At 35.0% G+C, this 22,821-nt stretch overlaps 1 protein-coding gene across 7 annotated transcripts in view; it reads left to right on the top strand.

The window, feature by feature from the left end:
• The window catches only part of CCSER1 (coiled-coil serine rich protein 1), a 1,491,420-nt gene that overhangs the window by 267,355 nt on the left and 1,201,244 nt on the right, over positions 1 to 22,821 (top strand). For all 7 annotated transcript variants that reach the window (XR_009600997.1, XM_060416879.1, XM_027970872.2 and 4 more), the window contains exon 4: positions 11,473 to 11,566. Coding sequence is in view for 6 of the 7 variants with exons in the window: in XM_060416879.1 (XP_060272862.1) it covers positions 11,473 to 11,566 (94 nt within the window). In the remaining variant the exon portion in view is untranslated. The remainder of the gene's footprint in view (positions 1 to 11,472; positions 11,567 to 22,821) is intronic.

The raw sequence follows: 22,821 nt of genomic DNA, 5'->3' as shown, positions 1-22,821 counted from the left end.
TCATTTGTATATGAAAATAATTGTTGTCCGACTCTTTGTGACCCCATGGACTTACCGCTCCAGGCTCCTCTGTCCATGGAATTCTGCAGATAAGAATACTGAAACAGGTTGCCATATCCTACTACAAGGAAACTTTGTGACCCATGGATCAAGCCAGTGTCTCTTGCATTTTCTGCACGGAGATGGAATCTTTACCACATCTTTACATATACCTAAGAAATTCTTAGAAAACTAAACCTTGTATAGGGCTAGCAATTAAGTGTTCTTAAAAATTTCCTCAGTATTACACATGAATTCTTTTTCTGGATAATACATTTTTCCCCCCAAGCATCAGATAGTTAAAATTAATGTTCAAAAAGGACATTATTGTTTGTCATCAAAATAGCTTGTCAGTAAGACATCTCATCCCCAGTTAATTGAGATATTATTATATCAATAGCATCATAAGATATTATTAGGTAAATATTATTTTCATATATTATAATGATACAACACTAGAAATTCTGAGAACACAAGAACTCTATGCTCAGTTGTGGCACTGAGTCATAGATGTTTTTCTCTAGCAGGAAGTACAGTAAATAGTTGATATCATTCTTTGGGCAAATGTACTCTGCTTAGGTGTGTGTATAATTGATGGTCTTATGTTCCATGAAGCCTGGCATGCTGCAGTCCATGGGGTTCCAAAGATTAGGACATGTCTGAGAGCTTGAAGAACACAATAAATATTCCATAAAACCAGGATGTATTGCACATAAAGGGAATTTTTAAGAGAAAGACTTTTAATCTTTCCTATCATTAGCAAAAGGCATGTTTTAGACCCTTTTATAAGTAATATTGTAAAAAAAAAGTCTGTGATGTAATAAAGTATGAATATGTTACTTTGTATTTGCTCTTTAGGTATTTGGGGAATGAAAATAGACTCAATGCAAATGGCATTTTCAGAAAATAATAAATATGTTTAGTTTTATTAATAATTTTTCAGGAAGCAAATTTGAATATGTAGATAGAGCTTATATTGCTGAATTTTGTTTTGTTTTAAATGCTTATTTGTTTATTTGGCTGTGCTGGGTCTTAGTTGCAGCATGAAACTTTTTTTTTTTTTTACTGTTTTGCAAAATAATTATACAGTTTTAATCATAAAATACAATAAAAAATATTGGGGGATTATATTGAGCTACCAGTAACAAGAAATGACCACAGGCTTCCTGACAGAAGGAAGGTACTTATTCTTAGAGGGAAACAAAACTTATTTCAAACAATGTTCACATTTCATATGATTTCTGTCCATTGTGAATTCTTTAATGAGCCTGCACATAAGTAGAAGTGAGGGTTTAGCATGTGAACTCTTAATTGCAACATGTGGGATCTAGTTCCCCAACTAGGGATAGAACCCTGGCCCTCTGCACTGGGAGTGGGGTCTTAACCACCGAACCACCAGGAAAGCCCCAGATCATTGGGTTTTGAATTAAAATGAAATTATTAATAGTATTTGTTCTATAGGCACATACCTTTATCATCTTTTCCTGTATTAGATGATGAAGGAATATATATAAATGATTGATTACTTTAATGAAAGTGATCTCAGGGTAGTGTTTAGAAAGTATTATAAGTGAAAGCTAAAGAACTGAAATGGTTCTTGGCAAAAAGTTGACCTTAACACCAATTACAAGATAACAAAATACACTTCTTAACCATTTTCCTAGTGCACAAAGAAGAATGAAGGCTAGAAATAATGATCTCTCTCTAACATATATTTAAAAAATACTAGATTTCCAAGAATTTTAATTGTGACAGCATTCTTTTCCATGTTACCATGTTCATCTCAAGCCAATTACACACAATTTAATGGTGGTATTTTATTGAGTGGGTCTTGCTTTCATTAGAGTTACAAATATTTGATAATGATTTATTTCTGTTGCCTTATTGAAGTGATGCAAACTCACATAGTGAAATGCGAAATCAAGGCGATGGCGTCTGTAACATTCGTTTTCTTTTGTTATGAAAATAGAATCCCAAAAGACATTATTTATTTTCCTTTATGCCATAAATGATGACAGGAAAAAACTGCACTTGCTAATTATATTTTTATACTCACTAGTTTTCTACTTGTATTTCTATTTTTACTACTTAATAATAAAAGTTACTTTTAATTTATTCCCTTGCATTGTTGTTGTTCAGTCGCTGTGTCTGACTCTTTGCAACCCCATGAACTGCAGCACACCAGGCTTCCCTGTCATTCACTGTCTTCCTGAGTTTGCTCAAACTCATGTCCATTGAGTGAGTAATGCCAACCAACTATCTTATCCTCTGTCTTCCCCTTCCCTTCTTTGCCCTTCTCCTCTTTTGATAATGGAAACCTTCAATCTTTACTTTAAAATTTTGTACAAATTCAGATATTGGTTTAAAATAGATATGAAATCTATGGAGATATTAATTCATATAAATGTTAACTTTTCTTAAAAAGTGAAATGTTTTAATGTGATACTTTAGTATTTTAGTCCTGTATTGCCTGAATAATATAAAATAATTTACCTTTTATTAATATAAAGAATAGAGTTAGCAACTCTGGTCTCTAAGAGTTAGCCACTCATAGCTTTAAGAATCTCAGTTTGCTAATTTTTTATACAGAAATAAAAAACACTAATCAAAACAAAATATTATCCTTTGCTTGTTTTTATAATGCCAATATATCATTTTAGTGAATTATATACATTTGTCATTCATATTTACAAAATGTATTTTTTGAACCTATAGTGGGGAAGTCTCACCAATAAGGGCTGATAGAATAATTTTTGAAAATATTTATTAAAACTATATTTTGATATATGAAGATCCATAAGACTAAACAGGACCTAGCATAGAGCAAGCTGTCTTTGAAAATACTCTGTGCTTACCATGTTGAGAGGTAAAGGTAACTCTTTTATAGTGAGTGAATATTCTTGCCTGGGAAATTCTATGGACACAGAAGCCTGATGGGTGACAGTCTATGGGGTTGCAAATGAGTTGGACACTACTTAGCAACTAAAGAACAACAGCAAATGTTTCATTTACCCAATCAGGAAATAAAAACCAAATAACTCCCTGGAGTAGTAATTAGTGAAACAGTTACTTCACTGTTAACAGTGAACAGTGAAAATATAACAGTGAAATTATATAATTGTGTGTGTGTGTGTGTATATATATATATATATATATATATATATATATACACATAACGCATGTTATTTTCTTCTCCACTGCATATATGGATATGCAAAACTCAGCTTTTATGAAACTTATGCCTGTGTGTGTGTTCAGTCACTTCAGTTGTGTTCAACTCTTTGTGACCCTGTGGACAGTAGCCCACCAGGCTCCTCTGTCCATGGGATTTCCCAGGCAAGAATACAGGAGTGGGTTTTTCTATGCCCTCCTCATGAAATTTTATATACTCAGCCTGTTCTGTCATCTGCTTTGGATTATATGTGTATCTTGTCCCTTTTATGTCTCTCATTTTTCACTGTTCATGTAATTATCTTTCTGGGATATTACAAATTATTTGAAAGCATATACCAAGTTATTTGACTTTATCTTTTTTTCCCCAAGTAAAACAGCCAACGTAATTAATTGTAAAGCCAGTTGCAGGATATATTTTAGACAGGTGCGTTTCACTGAAGATCTGTAATAGCTACATCATACATTTTCAATAATAAAATATTCTCTTGTTAGTCAATTTATGGAAGTTTCTGTATTTAGGTTAGTAGAGAATGAAACTTATAACCCAGTATCACCTAATCATAATGGAGGATGAATCGAAGAATGTAAACTAGATTGATTAGTTTGAAAAATTCTCTTCACATTTAAATAATGATCAGAGCAGTTCTCCTGTGTCATTAAATATATACATAAACAAGTATTAAAGTCTAGAGCATCTCATATCTTGCCTTTTAGATATTTTAAGGGTTCTTGTAAAGTCATTTATCTAAAATATAACAGTATAGAAATGCAATTGGTAGCATGTTTATAAAACCACAAGTAGAGAGTATCTTAGTAATTCTCTTTGACGGAATGATTTCTTTTACAAGCAACACTTGTGTAGTAACATGTCCTAGCTTTCTTTGTTTTTCACAAGATCATATCTTTATTGCAATGAAGAGACAAGGCCAAAGGTCATAAAATGGGCCTTATGGAATAGTTACATATTAATAGACTGATCGGAGCTTGTTTTTTCAACACTAGCTCTAGACATTCAGTTTTATTTTTATTCAATAACAAGCAGGCTCTGGAAAATTAATTCACAGTAATGAAACACAAGAGATTGATTTATAAATGATAGCACATACTTTATTTATAAAAAAGATTGATATTTCTTTATTAGAATCTCATTATCTTTAAGTTCAGTGAGGAAAGAAAACACGCCTCTTTAGTTCATTGTTAAATCCCTAGAGTTTAGAAAATTGATTTTTGAATTACTTCATTAATATCTATTTAGTTTGCTCTTAATGGCTTAGAGTCATTTGGGAGATTTCATGAGTAATTAGTATTGTTGACAGATTTTTAAACGTCTGCTTAGGGAATACTTAGTAATAATTGTGCTTGATTTGATATTTAATTTATTAATATTATGAATTTAGTAAAAAATTAGCATTTCCTTATAATTAAACAATCACTCTTCTCATAGCAACCACATAAATCTTACATAAAAAATAAATAAGAATATGTATTATATTTCCCATGGCCTCTACACATTGGTTTAGTTTTTATATCATCAAATTCTTCTCAGTGTTTTATTTTCACATACCAAGCCTAATATCAATTTATCTTAAATGCTTTAGCTACTTAACTGTACATATTACCATGCTGTGCTGTGCTGGGCTCAGTCTCATCCAACTCTTTGCAACCCCATGGACTGTAGCCTGCCAAACTCCTTGGTCCATGGAATTTTCTAGGCAAGAATACTGGAGCAGGTTGCCATTTCCTTCTGCAGATATTACCATGATTCCAGAGCAAATTGATAGGATTACCCTAAAACTGGTTACAAATGTGTTCATACTAGGAATTTGCATTTCTTTGGGCTTCCCTTGTGGCTCAGCTGGTAAAGAACCCACCTGCAATGTGGGAGATCTGGGGTTGATCCCTGGGTTGGGAAGATCCCCTAGAGAAGGAAAAGGCTACCTACTCCAGTATTCTGGCCTGGAGAATTCCACAGACTGTATAGTCCATGGCGTCTCAAAGAATCAGACATGACTGAGTGACTTTCACTTTCATTAGCCTTTTAAAACTGCCCCTGATTTTTTGTTTTAGACAAATCTTGTTTTCTGGCAACAAAAGAATGATCCAAAACTATTGTGTATTTTCTCTTCGTTTTATTTCCCTAGTTATTAAAGAGCCCTGGCTCTTTTTTGTTGGTGGATATTGGATAGCAAGTATCTAGAGTGTCCTTAAGTGTTGGCAAAAGTACCATTGCTACTATTGGTCTCTTTTAAGGAAACATATGAAAAGACCTCTTTTAGGTCTGTAAATTCACATTGATTTTCCTTCTGTAACATCATGTTGTTACATCTGTTCTTTTCTTTTGATGTTTCACCAACTTCAAAGACTCTACTACATTAATAAGAAAGTTGCTTCGTAAGCAATATATCAAAGCAAGGCAATATTTGGAATAAGCAGATTAAAGAACACTTCTTCCAGACCAGTGATGGACCGGCCTGCTAGTCCAAATGTCAAGGGTCACCTCCTAAATGAGAGTAAATCAAAACAATGTGGCAAATTTTCCAAATATAATTTGTTCACTTTGTTGGTGTTTCTTTCTTAAACTAAATGATATAACAGGGGTAGAGTTTATAAATAGTTCCTTGTTACATAAATAAAATCTTTCATAACTTTATTTTCAAGCTGAGGATAGATTCAGTTCAGTTCAGTTCAGTCACTCAGTCGTGTCCGACTCTTTGTGACCCCATGAATCGCAGCACACTAGGCCTCCCTGTCCATCACCAACTCCCGGAGTTCACTCAGACTCACGTCCATCGAGTCAGTGATGCCATCCAGCCATCTCATCCTCTGTCGTCCCCTTCTCCTCCTGCCCCCAATCCCTCCCAGCATCAGAGTCTTTTCCAACGAGTCAACTCTTCACATAAGGTGACCAAAGTACTGGAGTTTCAGCTTTAGCATCATTCCTTCCAAAGAAATCCCAGGGCTGATCTCCTTCAGAATGGATTGGTTGGATCTCCTTGCAGTCCAAGGGACTCTCAAGAGTCTTCTCCAACACCACAGTTCAAACACATCAATTCTTTGGTGCTCAGCCTTCTTCACAGTCCAACTCTCACATCCATACATGACCACAGGAAAAACCACAGCCTTGACTAGATGGACCTTAGTTGGCAAAGTAATGTCTCTGCTTTTGAATATGCTATCTAGGTTGGACATAACTTTTCTTCCAAGGAGTAAGCTTATCAACCATTAGATCCAAAATAGGGTTGAACAGTTCAACCTTGAAAAGATCATGTATGTTTCTGGACCCCGGGAATTGCTAGAACCAAGAATCAGAAGACCTACTAATATAACACTTGACATTTTCCCAGTAAACTTAATCTGGTCTTAACCATGCAGTAAAGTCCAAGGTCCCTGTGATGCACACCTTGTAATATCTAACACCAGACAGAACCACTTCTCATTTTTCTGAAAAGGCTGTCATCAGCAAGTTTGGATAAAATGCCCATCTTGGATCATCCACCAAGAACAGGAAGTTTGGCTTATTTAAGAACCTGGTATATTTTTCTATAGCTAGGTACATCAAATGAAGTAATTTCAAATTTAAGGAAGAAATGCTATGCAAAACATATAAGCTTACATTGAGAAAGATGTCCTTACATAGCATAACACAGAATTATATGCTAGCCATGCATTTATTTCCTTTCTTCTAATCTCCGTTGTTTTCTAAATGTTGTTGGTTGTGTAAGTGTGCTGGGGCTGTGATAACAAAATACTACAACTGGGCGGCTTAAACGGCAGACATGTATTTTCTTATAGTTCTGGGGGCTGGGCATCCAAGATCGAAGTGTAGGCAGGTGTGGATTCTCCTGAAGTCTCTTTCCTTGGCTTGCAGATGGCTGCCTTCTTGCTGTGTCCTCCCACGGCTGTCCCTCTGTCTTTCTTGTCTGTCCTAATATTTCCTATAAGAACACCAGTCATATTAGGGCCCGTACTTGTGAGTTGATTTAACTGTAGCTTCTTCTTTAATGGTACTATCTTCAAAAATAATCACTTTCCAAGGTACTACGGTTCAACCCTATTTTGAATTCGACAGTTGATAATCTATCCTCAGCTTGAAAATAAAGTTATAAAAGATCCATTTTATGAATTTTGGATGAAAACAGGTAAGACGATAATATTGGTCAATGAAATTCAAAATACAAGTATATAAAATTATTAAGGCTAATTTGAAGCTGTATCAATTACTACACCTTAATTATTAAAGAATTTTTAAACCAATGTATTTTTGACTCCTTGATTAAAATTCTCATATTTGAATACTGCGCAATAGGACTTAGAAATAGTATCCTTGTAATATATGCTTAAATAAACTCTTAATTTTCCACAATCAACTTCAATTATATTTCTTTCATTGTTTCAATATTCTGTTTTGCATTTTTGAGAATGGCAGCTTATCTTGTGTTGCCTATGTTTGTAATTTTCTTGAAGAGATCACTAGTTTCTCCCATTCTATTGTTTTCCTCTATTTCTTTGCATTGATCACTGAGAAGGCTTTCTTATCTCTCCTTGCTGTTCTCTGGAACTCTGCATTCAAATAGGTATCTTTCCTTTTCTCCTTTGCCTGTAGCTTCTCTTCTTGTCTCAGCTATTTGTAAGTCCTCCTCAGACAACCATTTTGCCTTTTTGCATTTCTTTTTCTTGGGGGTGGTCTTGATCACTGCTTCCTGTACAATGTCACGAACTTCCGTACATAGTTCTTCAGGCACTCTGTCTATCAGCTCTAATCCCTTGAATCTATTTGTCACTTCCACTGTATAATCGTAAGGCATTTGATTTAGGTCATACTGAATGGTCTAGTGGTTTCCCCTACTTTCTTCAATTTAAGTCTGAATTTGCCAATGATGAGTTCATAACCTGAGCCACAGTGAGTTCCTAGTCTTGTTTTCATTCCAATTCCAAAGAAGGGCAATGCCAAATAATTTTCAGACTACTTCACAGTTGCATTCATCTCACATGCTAGCAAAGCAATGCTCAAAATTCTCCAAGCCAGGCTTCAACATATGTGAACCAAGAATGTCCAGATGTTCGAGCTGAATTTAGAAAAGGCAGAGGAAAATTACTAACATCCGTTGGATCATCATGAAAGCAAGAGAGTTTCAGAGAAACATCTACTTCTGCATTATTGACGATGCCAAGCCTTTGAGTGTGTGGATTACCACAAACTGTGGAAATTCTTCAAGAGATGGGAATATCAGACCACCTGCCCTGCCTCCTGGGAAATCTGTATGCAGGTCAAGAGGCAGCTGTTAGAACTGGACATGGAACAGCAGACTGGTTCCAAATTGGGAAAGGAGTACATCAAGGCTGTATATTGTCACCCTGCTTATTTAACTTATATGCAGAGTACATCATGATAAATGCTGTGTTGGATGAAGCACAAACTGGAATCAAGATTGCCGGGAGAAATATCAATAACCTCAGATATGCAGATGACACCACCCTTATGGCAGAAAGTGAAGAGGAACTAAAAAGCCTGTTGATGACAGTGAAAGAGGAGAGTGAAAAAGTTGGCTTAAAGCTCAACATTCAGAAAACTAAGATCATGGCATCTGGTCCCAGCACTTTATGGTAAACAGATGGGGAAACAGTGGAAACAGTGACACACTTTATTTTGGGGGCTCCAAAATCACTGCAGATGGTGACTGCAGCCATGAAATTAAAAGACGTTTGCTCCTTGGAAGCAAAGGTATGACCAACCTAGACAGCATATTAAAAAGCAGAGACATTACTTTACCAACAAAGATCCATTCCATCAAAGCTATGGTTATTCCAGTAGTCATGTAAGGATGTGAGAGTTGTACTATAAAGAAAGCTGAGCGCTGAAGAATTGATGTTTTTGAACTATGGTGTTGGAGCAGACTCTTGAGAGTCCCTTGGACTGAAAGGAGATCAAACCAGTCCATCCTAATGGAGATCAGTCCTGAATATTCATTAGAAGGACTGATGGTGAAGCTGAAATTCCAATACTTTGGCCACCTGATGCAAAGAGCTGACTTACTTGAAAGGACCCTGATACTGAGAAAGATTGAAGGTGGGAGGAGAAGGGACAACAGAAGATGAGATAGTTGTATGGCATTGCTGACTTTATGGACATGAGTTTGAGTAGGCAACGGGATTTGGTGATGGACAGGGAAGCCTGGTGTACTACAGTCCATGTGGTTGTAAAGAGTTGTACCCGACTCAGCAACTTAACTGAACTGGTATTCATAATATCTTTGATGCTATATAAATAAGCAACTTATTTTCAGTGGGCTATCCTTGCCACATGATATCATAGAGCATCCAAGAAGCAGTTGCTTCTATTTATAAACTAATAGATCCCTTGTACTTAATACAGACACAGTATAATACAATTGAATCCAATATAGTAATAGTTCCTTATAACTTAATATAAAGAAGCACATATATTTGGTTATATTTATCACCTTTGAAACTACTATGCTCTATTCACAGATAACATGTGTTTCTGAAGTTCAATAATATTTAAGTCAATTTTTTTTTACAATATTCAGTTCAGTTCAGTTCAGTCGCTCAGTTGTGTCCCACTCTCTGCAACCCCAAGAATCACAGCACACCAGGCCTCCCTGTCCATCACTAACTCCTGTAGTTCACCCAGACTCATGTCCATCGAGTTGGTGATGCCATCCAGCCATCTCATCCTCTGTCGTCCCCTTCTCCTCCTGCCGCCAATTCCTCTCAGCATCAGGGTCTTTTCCAGTGAGTCAACTCTTCACATGAGGTGGCCAAAGTATTAGACTTTCAGCCTCAGCATCAGTCCTTCCAATGAACACCCAGGACTGGTCTCCTTTAGGATGGACTAGTTGGATCTCCTTGCAGTCCAAGGGACTCTCGAGAGTCTTCTCCAACACCACAGTTCAAAAGCATCAGTTCTTCAGTGCTCAGCTTTCTTCACAGTCCAACTCTTATATCCATACATGACTACTGGAAAAAGCATAGCCTTGACTAGACGGACCTTTGTTGGCGAGGTAATATCCCGGCTTTTTAATATGCTGTCTAGGTTGGTCATAACTTTCCTTTCAAGTGAGAGTGGTATATTTAAAAGCTGCAATATCTCTGATTTAATTCCAAGAACTAGAGTGTTTGTTTCCATTTGACAACATTGTTAGGCTTACTTTAACAAATATTATATTTCTTTAAATATAAATAATGGTAATATTCAAATCAATGGAAAAGGTAATCTGGAATATTACGGTATCATATTTAACTTTTAGGTGGTACTTCTTGATGTTCTTTTTTTGTTGTTGTTACTTTTGTTATTTTAATCCTAGTTTCTATGAGTAACTTCTTACTTTTCTTAACGTGTGTGTGTGTGTGTGTGTGTGTGTGTGTGTGTGTGTGAGTTGCTCAGTTATGTTCGACTCTTCACATCCCCATGGATTGCAGCTCACAAGGCTTCTCTGTCAATGGAATTCTCCAGGCAAGAAATCTGGAGTGGGTAGCCATCCCCTTCTCCAGGGAATCTTCCTGACCAAGGGATGAAACTTGGGTCTCATGCATTGTAGGCAGATTCTCTACTGTTTGAGCTATCAGGGAAGTTGTTTTTTAACCTGGTCTCTACCAATGATATACAAATACACAGATCAGGAATGTAGTCCTCCTTCAAGAGTTTCTACCTCTGCCCATCACTGATTTCCCTCAAGATTTCTTAATATCTCCTTCTAGTTTACTATACTATTTGCCCTCTTGAAAAAGAAATGAAAAAGTAACATGATCTAGCTCTGATATTTGTGACATAAAATTCAATAATTAATTTTTAACTTAATTGATATTAATTTATACTGTGAATCCCTCCTAATCCAAAGCAAATGATTGGGAAACAGTAACTGGATCCCCCCTTTCAACAATACACATTTCAGAGTTGGCACTGTTTAAAAAAACTGTTTGAGAAATAATTCATTAAATGTGTTAGAAGACTATTACTCGGATTGGTATGATAAATATCTAAAGGTTTACTTCACACTCTTCCATACTTTTGAAAAACCTCTTTGTGCATTTTTAATGAGTTAAAATTTTTATAATTATTGAAATTTTTTTGTTCTAATAATGTTAAAGCTTGTGAGATAAAATAATTTCTGGGGTTCAGTTAAAGCAGTTCTTTGCAAAGTTTGAGTTCTTTTTTACTTCATGACATCTAAATGTGGGTATTTGCCTTAGTTTCTCAGTGTTTTAGTTTCTAACTATTGATTTTGCTTTTTTTTTCAGGATGTTTTGAATAATTTGGGCTCTTGTGAACTGGATGAAGATGATCTAATGCTTGATTTGGAATTTTTAGAGGAACAGAATCTTCATCCTTCAGGTAAGTATTGAGGAAATGCACAATTTCTTACAACTCAGGTCTTAGTCGTTTAGCTTGCATTTGATCAGCTAAATATTGCTTTAGGTTGCATTCAGGCTTTTCAGTAGTCCCCAGTTTGTCTATTCCGTGTGCAGGATGAATGGTAGGTAACCTGGATACATTATTCTGCTGATCTTATAACCTATTATGAAAGTAAGTTTTGTTGGAAGATAATTATTAAATAAGAAAAAATATGAAACAAAGCTGTTTCCATGGGGGAAATTCTGATGAAACACTTAATGAAAAAGTTAATATCTTCTTTTTTTTAAGAGGGGAACAATAATATAATCCTGTCTTTCACTTATTTGATATCAGCAAATGAAAGTTTTGTGGATTTAAGTTTACTCTTTCAGATCTTAGCCATCTCAGTAATAACTGTGCTAGATAATGCAGTAGGATCGACCTCAAAAGTAATAAATACCACTAGAAACCAAAAACACACACTCATAAACACATATACACAGAGAGATACAGTGTGTGAGAAACAAATTCTTGCTAAATAAATTAAGAAGGGAACCCATTATATATGTTTGTATTTATATTTGTATTAAGGTGTTAAAGTATAATATTTTCAATAACAAAATTATTGCTTTTGATGTAGGATATAGGGATTAATTGTTCAGTCAAATTTAAATATTTGACTACAATGGCAAGGTTTTACTTTTTTAATGCTAAAAATACTTTGAATATAGTCATTTTCAAGTGAAAGCAGAAGTAACATTAAAGTTGAATTTCAAAATATTGAGTCCTACTGCATACATTTGAGAAAATCCACTCTTGGAATTTATTGTCCATGTTTTAAAATTTTATGAATTAGACATAATCTCTAAGGTTGTTTACAGGTATAATATTTTATCATGGATTTTTGTTCATGCAGTATGTTACATATAATAACAGTTGTCAAAACAATGTTTTAATTTGCCTTCAATTTTTAATATTTTTAATTTACTTTTTAATTGGAAGAACATTGCTTTACAATGTTGTGATGGTTTCTGCCATTCAACAATGCAAATCAGCCATAATTAGACATATATTACCTCCCTCTTGAGCCTTCCCATCTAGATCATCACAGAGTGCCAGACTGTCTCGCTGTGTTATATAACAACTTCTCACCAGTTATTTAACATATGATAATGTACCTACTCCTTGGAAGGAAAGTTATGACCAACCTAGACAGCATATTAAAAAGCAGATACATTACATTGCCAACAAAGGTCAATGTAGTCAAGGCTATGGTTTCTCCAGTAGTCATGTATGTTTGTGAGAGCTGGACTATAAAGAAAGCTGAGAGCAGAATTGATGCTTTTGAACTGTGGTGTTGGAGAAGACTCTTGAGAGTCCCTTGGACTGCGAGGAGGTCCATCCAGTCCATCCTAAAGGAGATCAGTCTTGAGTGTTCATTGGAAGGACTGATGTTGAAGCTGGAACTCTAATACTTTGGCCACCTGATGTGAAGAACCAACTCATTGGAAAAGACCCTGATGCTGGGAAAGATTGAGGGCAGGGGGAAAGGGGACGACAGAGGATGAGATGGTTGGATGCCATCATCCAACTTGATGGACATGAGTTTGGGTAAACTCTGGGAGCTGGTGATGGATGGGACAGCCTGGTGTGCTGTGGTCCATAGGGTCGCAAAGAGTCAGACACGACTGAGCGGCTGAACTGAACTGAACTGAACTGAATGTGTGTATGTCTATGATACTTCCTCCATTCATCCCATTCTCTCCTTCCCCACTGTGCCCATAAGTCTGTTCTCTTTATCTGTGTCTCCATTCCTTCCCTGCAAATAGGTTCATCAATACCATTTTTCTAGATTCTGTATATATGCATTAGTATACAATATTTTTTTTAATCTTTCTGACTTACTTCATTCCGTATAACAGACTCTAGATTCATCAACCTCACTAGAACTGACTCCAATTTGTTCTTTATATGGTTAAGTAATATTCCATTTGTGGTATATAAGCTTCTTATTCCATTCTTCTGTGATGGACATCTAGGTTGCTTCCATGTCCTAGCTATTGTAAATAGTGCTGCTATGAACATTGGCATACATGTGCCTTTTTCAGTTATGGTTTTCTCAGGGTATATGGCCAGAGGTGGGATTGCTGGGTCAGGTGGTAGTTTTATTTCTCATTTTTAAAGGAATTTACATACTCCTCTCCATAATGGCTGTATCAGTTTATTTATATTCTCCTCAACAGTGCAAGAGGGTTCCCTTTTCTCCAAATCCTCTCCAGCATTGACTCTTAGTAGATTTTTTGATGATGGCCATCCTGACTGATGTGTGAAATGATACCTTGTTGTAGTTTTAATTTGCATTTCTCTAATAATTGAGCATCTTTTCATGTGTTTATTAGCCATCTGTATGTCTTTTTTGGAGAAATAGCTGTTTAGGTCCTCTGCCCATTTTTTATTGGACTGTTTGTTTTTCTGATATTGAGCTATATGAGCTGTTTATATATGTTGGACATTAATCCCTTGTCAGTTGTTTCATTGGCAGTTATTTTCTTCTATTCTGCAGGTTGTCTCTTAGTCTTACCTTTGCTGTGCCCAAGGTTTTAAATTTCATTAAGTCCTATTTGTTTATTTTGGTTTTTATTTCCATTACTCTAGGAGGTGGGTCAAAGAGCATCTTACTATGATTAATATCAAAGAGTGTATTGCCTACGTTTTCCTCTAAGAGCTTTATAGTTTCTGGCCTTACATTTAAGTCTAATCCACTTTGAGTTTGTTTTTGTGTGTGGTGTTAGGATTTTAGGCTAATATCAAAAATAAGCTAATTTTTTAAAACTTAAATGCCAATAAATTTAGGATAACCATTTCTTGGGACATTATTCATGGATTTGATTTTACAGATATGTTAAAAATATATTTTTTTACTTTTATGCAAATGCCTTATAATTTTGCCATTCATATGTATTTATTTTAAAGAGTTACGCATGGTGCCAATGTACACTTTTTTGTCAACATCTGCCAAAACTACACACACATTTACCTTTAGATCAACTATCTAACATTTATAAATTTAATTGTAAAACACTGGAAGTTTACAAAATAATATATGCAAATAGCTACTCATTGCAAAATATTGGAAACATCTCAGATGTCCTTCGACAGGATATTTGTTGAACATACAGTGGTACATTGAGCAGTCATTAAAGGGAATCATTATGGTTTCTATATATGCCATAGCATGATGGTAAAAATATATTTTTAGTGGTGGACTTTTCAGTAATTAAATTGATAGAAAGTACCTAACATCATTGACCTCTAGCTTTAGTTCAAGTGTAACAAGTAGACATTTTGTCTGTTAATGAAATGACTAGAGAACTACACAGCAACACCACTCCTGCCCACAAATACTAAATCTATTTAAGTCTCTTAATTAAACCATAATTTTACAGGAAGTATTGGGATGAGGAGAGAGGGAATGTAAAATGCTATGATGGGATTGCCAATAAGTAAATATAGAACATGGGGAATTCTACAGGACATATGGTCTGGATTTTTCAACAAGTAAATGACATGATAAAAAGAAGGGTATTATAGATTAAAAGTGGCAAATGCAATGTGACACCTTTTTTTGCAAAACATAAAACACTGTAAAATATATATTTATGAGTTTATCAGAGAAGTTTGAATAGGGAGGGAATAATTATCACAGAATTATTTTTATTTTTTGGGTGTTATTTTTCTTTAATTTTGTTTTTGAGGAAAACTCAAAACATGTGGTTGAAATGATATGGTATCTGAGATTTGCTTTACTAACAAATATGGAGGAAGGAATAGATGGAAACAATGTTGGTAAATTATTGAAAATTATCAAAGCTTGGGGTAAAAGTTTCATTGACCAATTGTAATGTTTTCTCTATTTTTGTGTTTTTAAAGATTTTTTACAATAAAAGTAAAACCAATTTGAATAAACTGAATACTAGGCAACATAGCAATCTGAGCTGTGTTTGTTAGGCAACCATGATAAAGGGCAAAGGGTGCCTTAAAAATATAGAAGAGCACGACTGAGCATCTTCACTTTCACTTTTCACTTTCATGGAGAAGGAAATGGCAACCCACTCCAGTGTTCTTGCCTGGAGAATCCCAGGGACGGGGGAGCCTGCTGGGCTGCCGTCTGTGGGGTCACACAGAGTTGGACACAACTGAAGCGACTTAGCAGCAGCAGCAGCAGCTTAATTTATTTGCTTGGGGACAAAAATGAACATTTATAAATTTTATAAAATTTTATAAAATAATGAGTGCAGTATATTTCATTAGTTTATTATAAAAATGATAAAACAAATATGATGAATCTCCTGAATCTGCTTTAAGGTGTAGATAACTTGGTTGAGGCCAGAACAAGAGTACCTTATGAATCAACAGAGTTAACCAAATTGTTCAGAAGATAAATAATGTTTACTTTGCGTATCAGAAGAACAGTTTTAATGAGTGAGGTAGTCCTTAAAAGGACTTGGTTTTTGAAAAATATTACTCAACACAATACCTTTTGAAAACTGATTTTATTTCACATGCCACATTATGGGGTTTGAAAAAAAGACACAAATACTTGTTTGTGTACTTTAACTCATGAAGAATTTTTGGTTTAATTGGTTTTATATAATTTGTTTTCTTTTTAAAGCAATATAATTAAAGATCTCAGACCATAAGAAGCTCATTCTTGATATTTGATCATGATAAAATGCAAAAAGTCTGAAAATTAAAATAATGATACCATTAAATTCTACTGCTTACATTACTGAAAATCATTAGAGGTTTTAAATAAACTTTATTAGAACAAAACATTCATTTTTGACTATAGGATTTTATTAAAAATTTGTAGCAATTTCTAGTAAAGCATACTGTAATGGTCAAGGAAAATTTTGTGAAAAACCATAGAAGTACTTCTGTTTTTAAAATATTAAGTCAAATATTTTGAATAATTTTCATATATGGCATGTGTAAAATTTATTCAATTTAACATACAATTCATGATGGTTAAATTTGCAAAAACTAGATAAATCATCATATGTTAAAAGTATAGAAGCTCAGTTGTCTTTTTTACTACAGTAATTAGCAGATGATAGTTGTACAATGAGTAGCTATTAAAATAATTATATTTAAAACATAAACATCTTTGGACATATGTATAATGAATAAAAATGGATATAAAAAATGAAAGTAAAAATTAGTAAAGTTCATTTTTTTAAATAAAATATCAAACAGTTTTAATTAAGAGATTTATTTTACTGGACAGAGTTTGAAAATATATAATTTTAAAACTTTCTTACATTTTTTCAATATATATATATTTAATACTGTTTCATACTAAGTAATTTAACATGCAAAGAGACATTCTAAAGGCCAGGAAAATTTATAATAAATGTACATATTATAATATTCACTTAATATTATTATTGGTAGATATACTATACTACTTATAGTATAAGCAGTATATTTAAAGTATATTAGCCAACCAAGCGAAATATCAGAATAGCAAAAACAAAGGAGAGAATGACAATTTGAATCATATGATTCCAAATTTATTTCATATAAGTGCTCATATACTTATACATTTGAATTTGTATTTCTATTTCATCAAATTATTGCATTTTGTGCTTATGTACTTATGCTTGGTAAAGATGGCTATTATGGTAGTCATAATTATTGTGAAAGAGGAGAGTGAAAAAGCTGGGATAAAACTCAGTGTTCCAAAAACGAGGGTCATGGCATCTGTTTCCATCATTTCATGCGAAATAGTTGGGGAAAAAGTGGAAAAAGGGACAGATTTTATTTTCTTGGGCTCCATAAATCTCTGTGGATGGTGACTGCAGCCATAAAATGAAAAAAATGCTTGCTTCTTAGAAGAAAAGCTCTGACAAACGTAGACAGTGTATTCAAAAACAGAGACATCACTTTGCTGACAAAGGTCCATATAGTCAAATCTATGGTTTTCCAGTGGTCATGTACAGATGTGAAAGTTGGACCATTAAAAAGCTGAGCGCCGAAGAATTGATGCTTTCAAACTGTGGTGCTGGAGAAGAATCCCCTGAACAGCAAGGGGTCAATCCTATAGGAAACGAACAGTGAATATTCATTGGAAGGACTGATGCTGAAGCTGAAGCTCCAATACTCTGGCCACCTGATACGAAGAGTTGACTCATTGAAAAGGACCCTGATGATGAGAAAGATTGAGGGCAAGAGAAGAGGGGACAGCAGAGGATGAGATGGTTGGATGGCCTCACTGACTCACTGGGTATGAGTTTGAGCAAACTTCAAAATATACTGAAGGACAGAGAAGCTTGGTGTGCTGCAGTCTGTAGGGTCCAAAAAGATGGGCATGAGTTAGTGATTGAACAGTATTAATAATGGGCATCTTTTAATGTGCTTTTAAATTTCATCATTGTATTTTAATCTAAAAATTAATTAAAAGTTTGCAATTTTTCAAAAGTTTGTTTTTCAGCAGAGCAGTGAACAGTCTGAATAAAGTTCCACAGACCCTTTGAATAAATAAACATATGAGTGAAAGAGGAGAGTAAAAAAGTTGGCTTAAAGCTCAACATTCAGAAAACGAAGATCATGGCATCTGGTCCCATCACTTTATGGGAAATAGACGGGCAAACTGTGGAAACAGTGTCAGACTTTATTTTTTTGGGCTCCAAAATCACTGCAGATGGTGATTGCAGCCATGAAATTAAAAGACACTTACTCCATGGAAGAAAAGTTATGACCAACCTAGATAGCATATTCAAAAGCAAAAACATTACTTTGCCAACAAAGGTCTGTCTAGTCAAGGCTACGGTTTTTCCAGTAGTCATGTATGGATGTGAGAGTTGGACTGTGAAGAAAGCTGAGTGCCGAAGAATTGATGCTTTTGAACTGTGGTGTTGGAGAAGACTCTTGAGAGTCCCTCAGACTGCAAGGAAATCCAACCAGTCCATTCTAAAGGAGATCAGCCCTGGGTGTTCTTTGAAAGGAATGATGCTAAAGCTGAAACTCCAGTGCTTTTGGCCACCTGATGTGAAGAGTTGACTCACTGGAAAAGACTCTGATGCTGAGAGGGATTGGGGGCAGGAGGAAAAGGGGGCAACAGAGGATGAGATGGCTGGATGGCATCACCGACTCGATGGATGTGAGTTTGAGTAAACTCCTCGAGTTGGTGTTAGACAAGGAGGCCTGGCGTGCTGCAGTTCATGGGGTTGCAAAGAGTTGGACACGACTGAGCGACTGAACTGAACTGAACTGAATTTTTCTATTAATTTAAACATCTTAAAAAATAATCACTCAAAAAAAATAAGGTAATAATTAAAGAAGGACATGAAAAATATAGTGAAGCCACAGGTCCATGGGATCACAAAGAGTAAGACACGACTGTGCAGCGAGCACACTGAGTACAATCATTTTGTCAATCAATGCATTTTTTAAAATAAAAGAATTTTTGTTACTAAGAACTGAGATATTTTGCTCATATGTCTTCATAAAATCTAAAATATTTGCTAACATTAGGTTTCTCAGCAACTCCTTTCAATACAAGCTGGTGGCATCATGTTACCAGTTTAGTGGAAGAAATTCTAAATGTTGACACATAAGTGTAACTAAAGCTAGGAGCTTTATAAGGAGCTTGCGTAATCCAAAAGTAAAATCTTGTTTCTTGCCCATAGTTCATATTCCTCAGATAATTCTAAAGTTGAAAATAATTAACATAAAGGATGCCAAGTGTTTTCCTCAGGCATAAGGTAATTATAAAGCCTAATAGAATATCTGAAATAAGCAGTATTACTTCCCATGGGGCTTCCCTGGTGACTCAGATGGTGAGGAATCTGCCTGCAATGCAGAAGACATAGGTTTGATCCAAGGGTCAGGAAGATCCCCTGGAGAAGGAAATGGCAACCCACTCCAGTATTCTTGCCTGAGAAATTTTAGGGACAGAGGAGCCTGGTGAGCTTCAGTCCATGGGACTGCAAAGAGTCTACAGGACTGAGCAGCTAACCCTTCCCTGTGAGTCCTCCAAAATGAACTGTTTGCAAAATGTAACCTTTGTGTAACTGAATACACTTTCTACAAATAGATGCAATCGAAGCACCAGTTAGCTATCAAACAGTGCATACTGTTCTATAAAGAATAAGAATTTGAGCTTTTTGGTTTTGGAACATTTAATCTGTAGCTGTTCTTTTGTGCAGTGAACTAAAACAAGGTCAGTGTCTATTGAGGCTTTTCCTAGTACTACCTTTAAAAAGGAAGAAGCTGATGGGAAGCATGCACCTGGCTAGTTTGACAGTGAAGCACCATAATTAACTAAATGTATTAGATTTGAAAGGAAAGCAGGCTAAAATATGGTTGTGTGTTACTCTTTTGGAACATATTCATTAAGATGCTGTTTCTCCAAATCTTTCTTTGGTTAACACTAGGAGTGGATTGTATATAAATTTTGGCAATTTGTAGCTGGACATATACCTTGATAGGAAGAAAAATTAGATGCCTGTAAGTCATGCTCTTTGTCTAAGCTAGCTCAGGTTATCCTCACAATAACTCTCTGTGAGGAAATTGCATTTTAAAATTCATAAAATTAAAGAAACCACAATTTAATCTCAAAAGAGAACACACACTTTAGAGACAGATACATCCAAGCTAGAAATTCAGCTTTACCTTAGGCAAGTGATCCAATCTTTCTGTGCCCTTTACCCTCATTTGTCAATTGACAATTAAAATATCTGTCTCAAAATATCATCCTACCCAAATGGGTGACAGATTTACATGGAAAGTGCCTTTCAGAGTTGCCCAGAATAAAACAGGAGCCCATGACAATTTGCTTGCTGCTGCTAAGTTGCTTCAGTCGTGTCTGACTCTGTGTGACCCCGTAGACGGCAGCCCACCAGGCTCCCCCATCCCTGGGATTCTCCAGAGAAGAACACTGGAGTGGGTTGCCATTTCCTTCTCAAATGCATGAAAGAGAAAAATGAAAGTGAAGTCGCTCAGTCATATCCAACTCTTAGCGAACCCATGGACTGCAGCCTACCAGGCTCCTCTGTCCATAGGATTTTCCAGGCAAGAGTATTGAGTGGTTTGTCATTGCCTTCTCCAGACAATTTGCTTATTCTCTTGAAATCTTGAATTCTTTGTCAAAGACTTTTGTCCTATCATTGGTTATTTTTTGCTCTAATTACTTAATGTTTCATCATTATTATATAGATTTGAAACTATACTTTCTGATTTGAATTTATTATCTCTGTAACATTTTACATGTTCTATTACTACTAATTATTCAAAAATTGATTGTCACTTTGCTTATAACATGTGATACATTTCTGTGTTAAAATCAGTACATTTAAATACATGAAGACTTTTTCAGATATTAGTCATGTGTCCAAAGTACCATGACATATTTAAAATAGCAATTTTTCAGAGAAAGACTAATTTTCTGCGTTAAATACTTTGAAACTTAACAATGAAAATCATTTATTTTTAGAGGGAAAGCCAGGCTGTTCCTTTGTATTGAGTTTGGTGTTTACAATTTGAAGTTGAGTTATTTCATTGAAATATATTTCACTTATTTATCATTCTTTGAAAAAAATTATGTAATGGTCATTGGGATGATTGGTTGGAAAAGTTTTATATTGTTTTTGTTATTTATTTTTGAACAGTATATCTAAAAACACCTAGGGCCAGTATCTCTTGGCGTATGTCCAGATGCGAGTAGGTAAGGAATGGTCCAGTTATATAAATTAGGAATTAATTAGGTAGTTGTTAAGTTATTTTGAGTTTGATGAATAAGCAATGTAAAATTCTGCAGTGAGTTAGGAACTCCTCCTGTGCCTATTAATTAAGGAGGTAATTTTTGTTATTAATTTTTAATAGATAATAGCACAGCAGAGCTGAGATAAAGCCCTAGTGGCTTTGATTGGTAATGTATAAATTGTAACAACATTCACACAGGGAAAATTATAAGAATCAACTGTAAGTTTTTAAGAAATTTGGCATGTCTTGGTCAGAAGTGCATCTAATGTATCTCAATCTGATCATATAAAGCTAGGAAGCATGACAGTTTTGGAATTATGAAGCAGTGGCTAAAAATCTGGACTCTGGAGTTAGACATATCTCAGCTGCAATCAGGCTAAACTTGAACAAATTATTTAATCTCTCTTAGCTTTCCTTTCTCATCTGAAAATAGAGATGAGAATAATGTCTTCTTCATAAGTTTTTTGTGAGGAATAATAAAGCAGAGTAGAATGTTGTGTCACATGTCTAGAATGTAATATTTTTAAGAACTATAGCAAATACTATTTTTTGTAATATTCATGATAAAATATGATGTACTGCAGCATAATAGGAATCTGGCTTTGCCAATTTTGGTGATATTTCCAGTCTTTATTAGTGGAAGCTTTCAACCACATTTGCAAGTATGCTGCTGCTGTTGCTACTGCTGCCAAGTCGCTTCAGTCATGTCCGACTCTGTGCGACCCCATAGACGGCAGCCCACCAGGCTTCTCTGTCCCTGGGATTCTCCAGGCAAGAACACTGGAGTGGGTTGCCATTTCCTTCTCCAATGCATGAAAATGAAAAGTGAAAGTGAAGTTGCTCAGTCGTGTCTGACTCTTAGCAACCTCATGGACTGCAGCCTACCAGGCTCCTATGTCCATGGGATTTTCCAGGCAAGAGTGCTGGAGTGGGGTGCCATTGCCTTCTCCGATGTGCAAGTATAGTATTTCTCAAATTTTAATATAGAATGCCGCAATTAATTTCATAACATTTATTTCAAAACATACAATTACAGCACTAAATAAAATAAGAAAAAATAACATATGTTGAATATATGTGTCAATTCGATGAGATAAATAATCTTTTTCACATTTGAGAAAATTAAAATTTTGATAAAATATTATAGGTTGTGGATATCCTAGGAGTACCAAAGCAGTTTTGCTAATTCTGAAGACTCTATGTTTAATTGTTATGAATCATTTGACTAATAAAATTAGTTTGTATAAAATTTTAAGATAAATACACTGAAGCTTTTGTTTTAAATTGGCTCTTCTTTCTGTTAATTGCAAACATAACTTATAAATGTTTGCCTTTGACTTGATGCAAAAAGCTGAGACTTACTTATGTTTATTTACTGGAAGTCTAGACACTTAGATGTTTCTATTTTGCTTTGTTTGTATGCTATAATTTATAAGCATTTTGGATTATCTTATTTAATTCTAACAGCTATTTGCTAGAAGTCATCACTA

This window comes from Ovis aries, chromosome 6, assembly GCF_016772045.2.
Source record: "Ovis aries strain OAR_USU_Benz2616 breed Rambouillet chromosome 6, ARS-UI_Ramb_v3.0, whole genome shotgun sequence".
NCBI lineage: Eukaryota > Metazoa > Chordata > Mammalia > Artiodactyla > Bovidae > Ovis > Ovis aries.
Note: the sequence above shows the minus strand (reverse complement) of the source record. Positions and strands in the feature narration are given on the sequence as shown.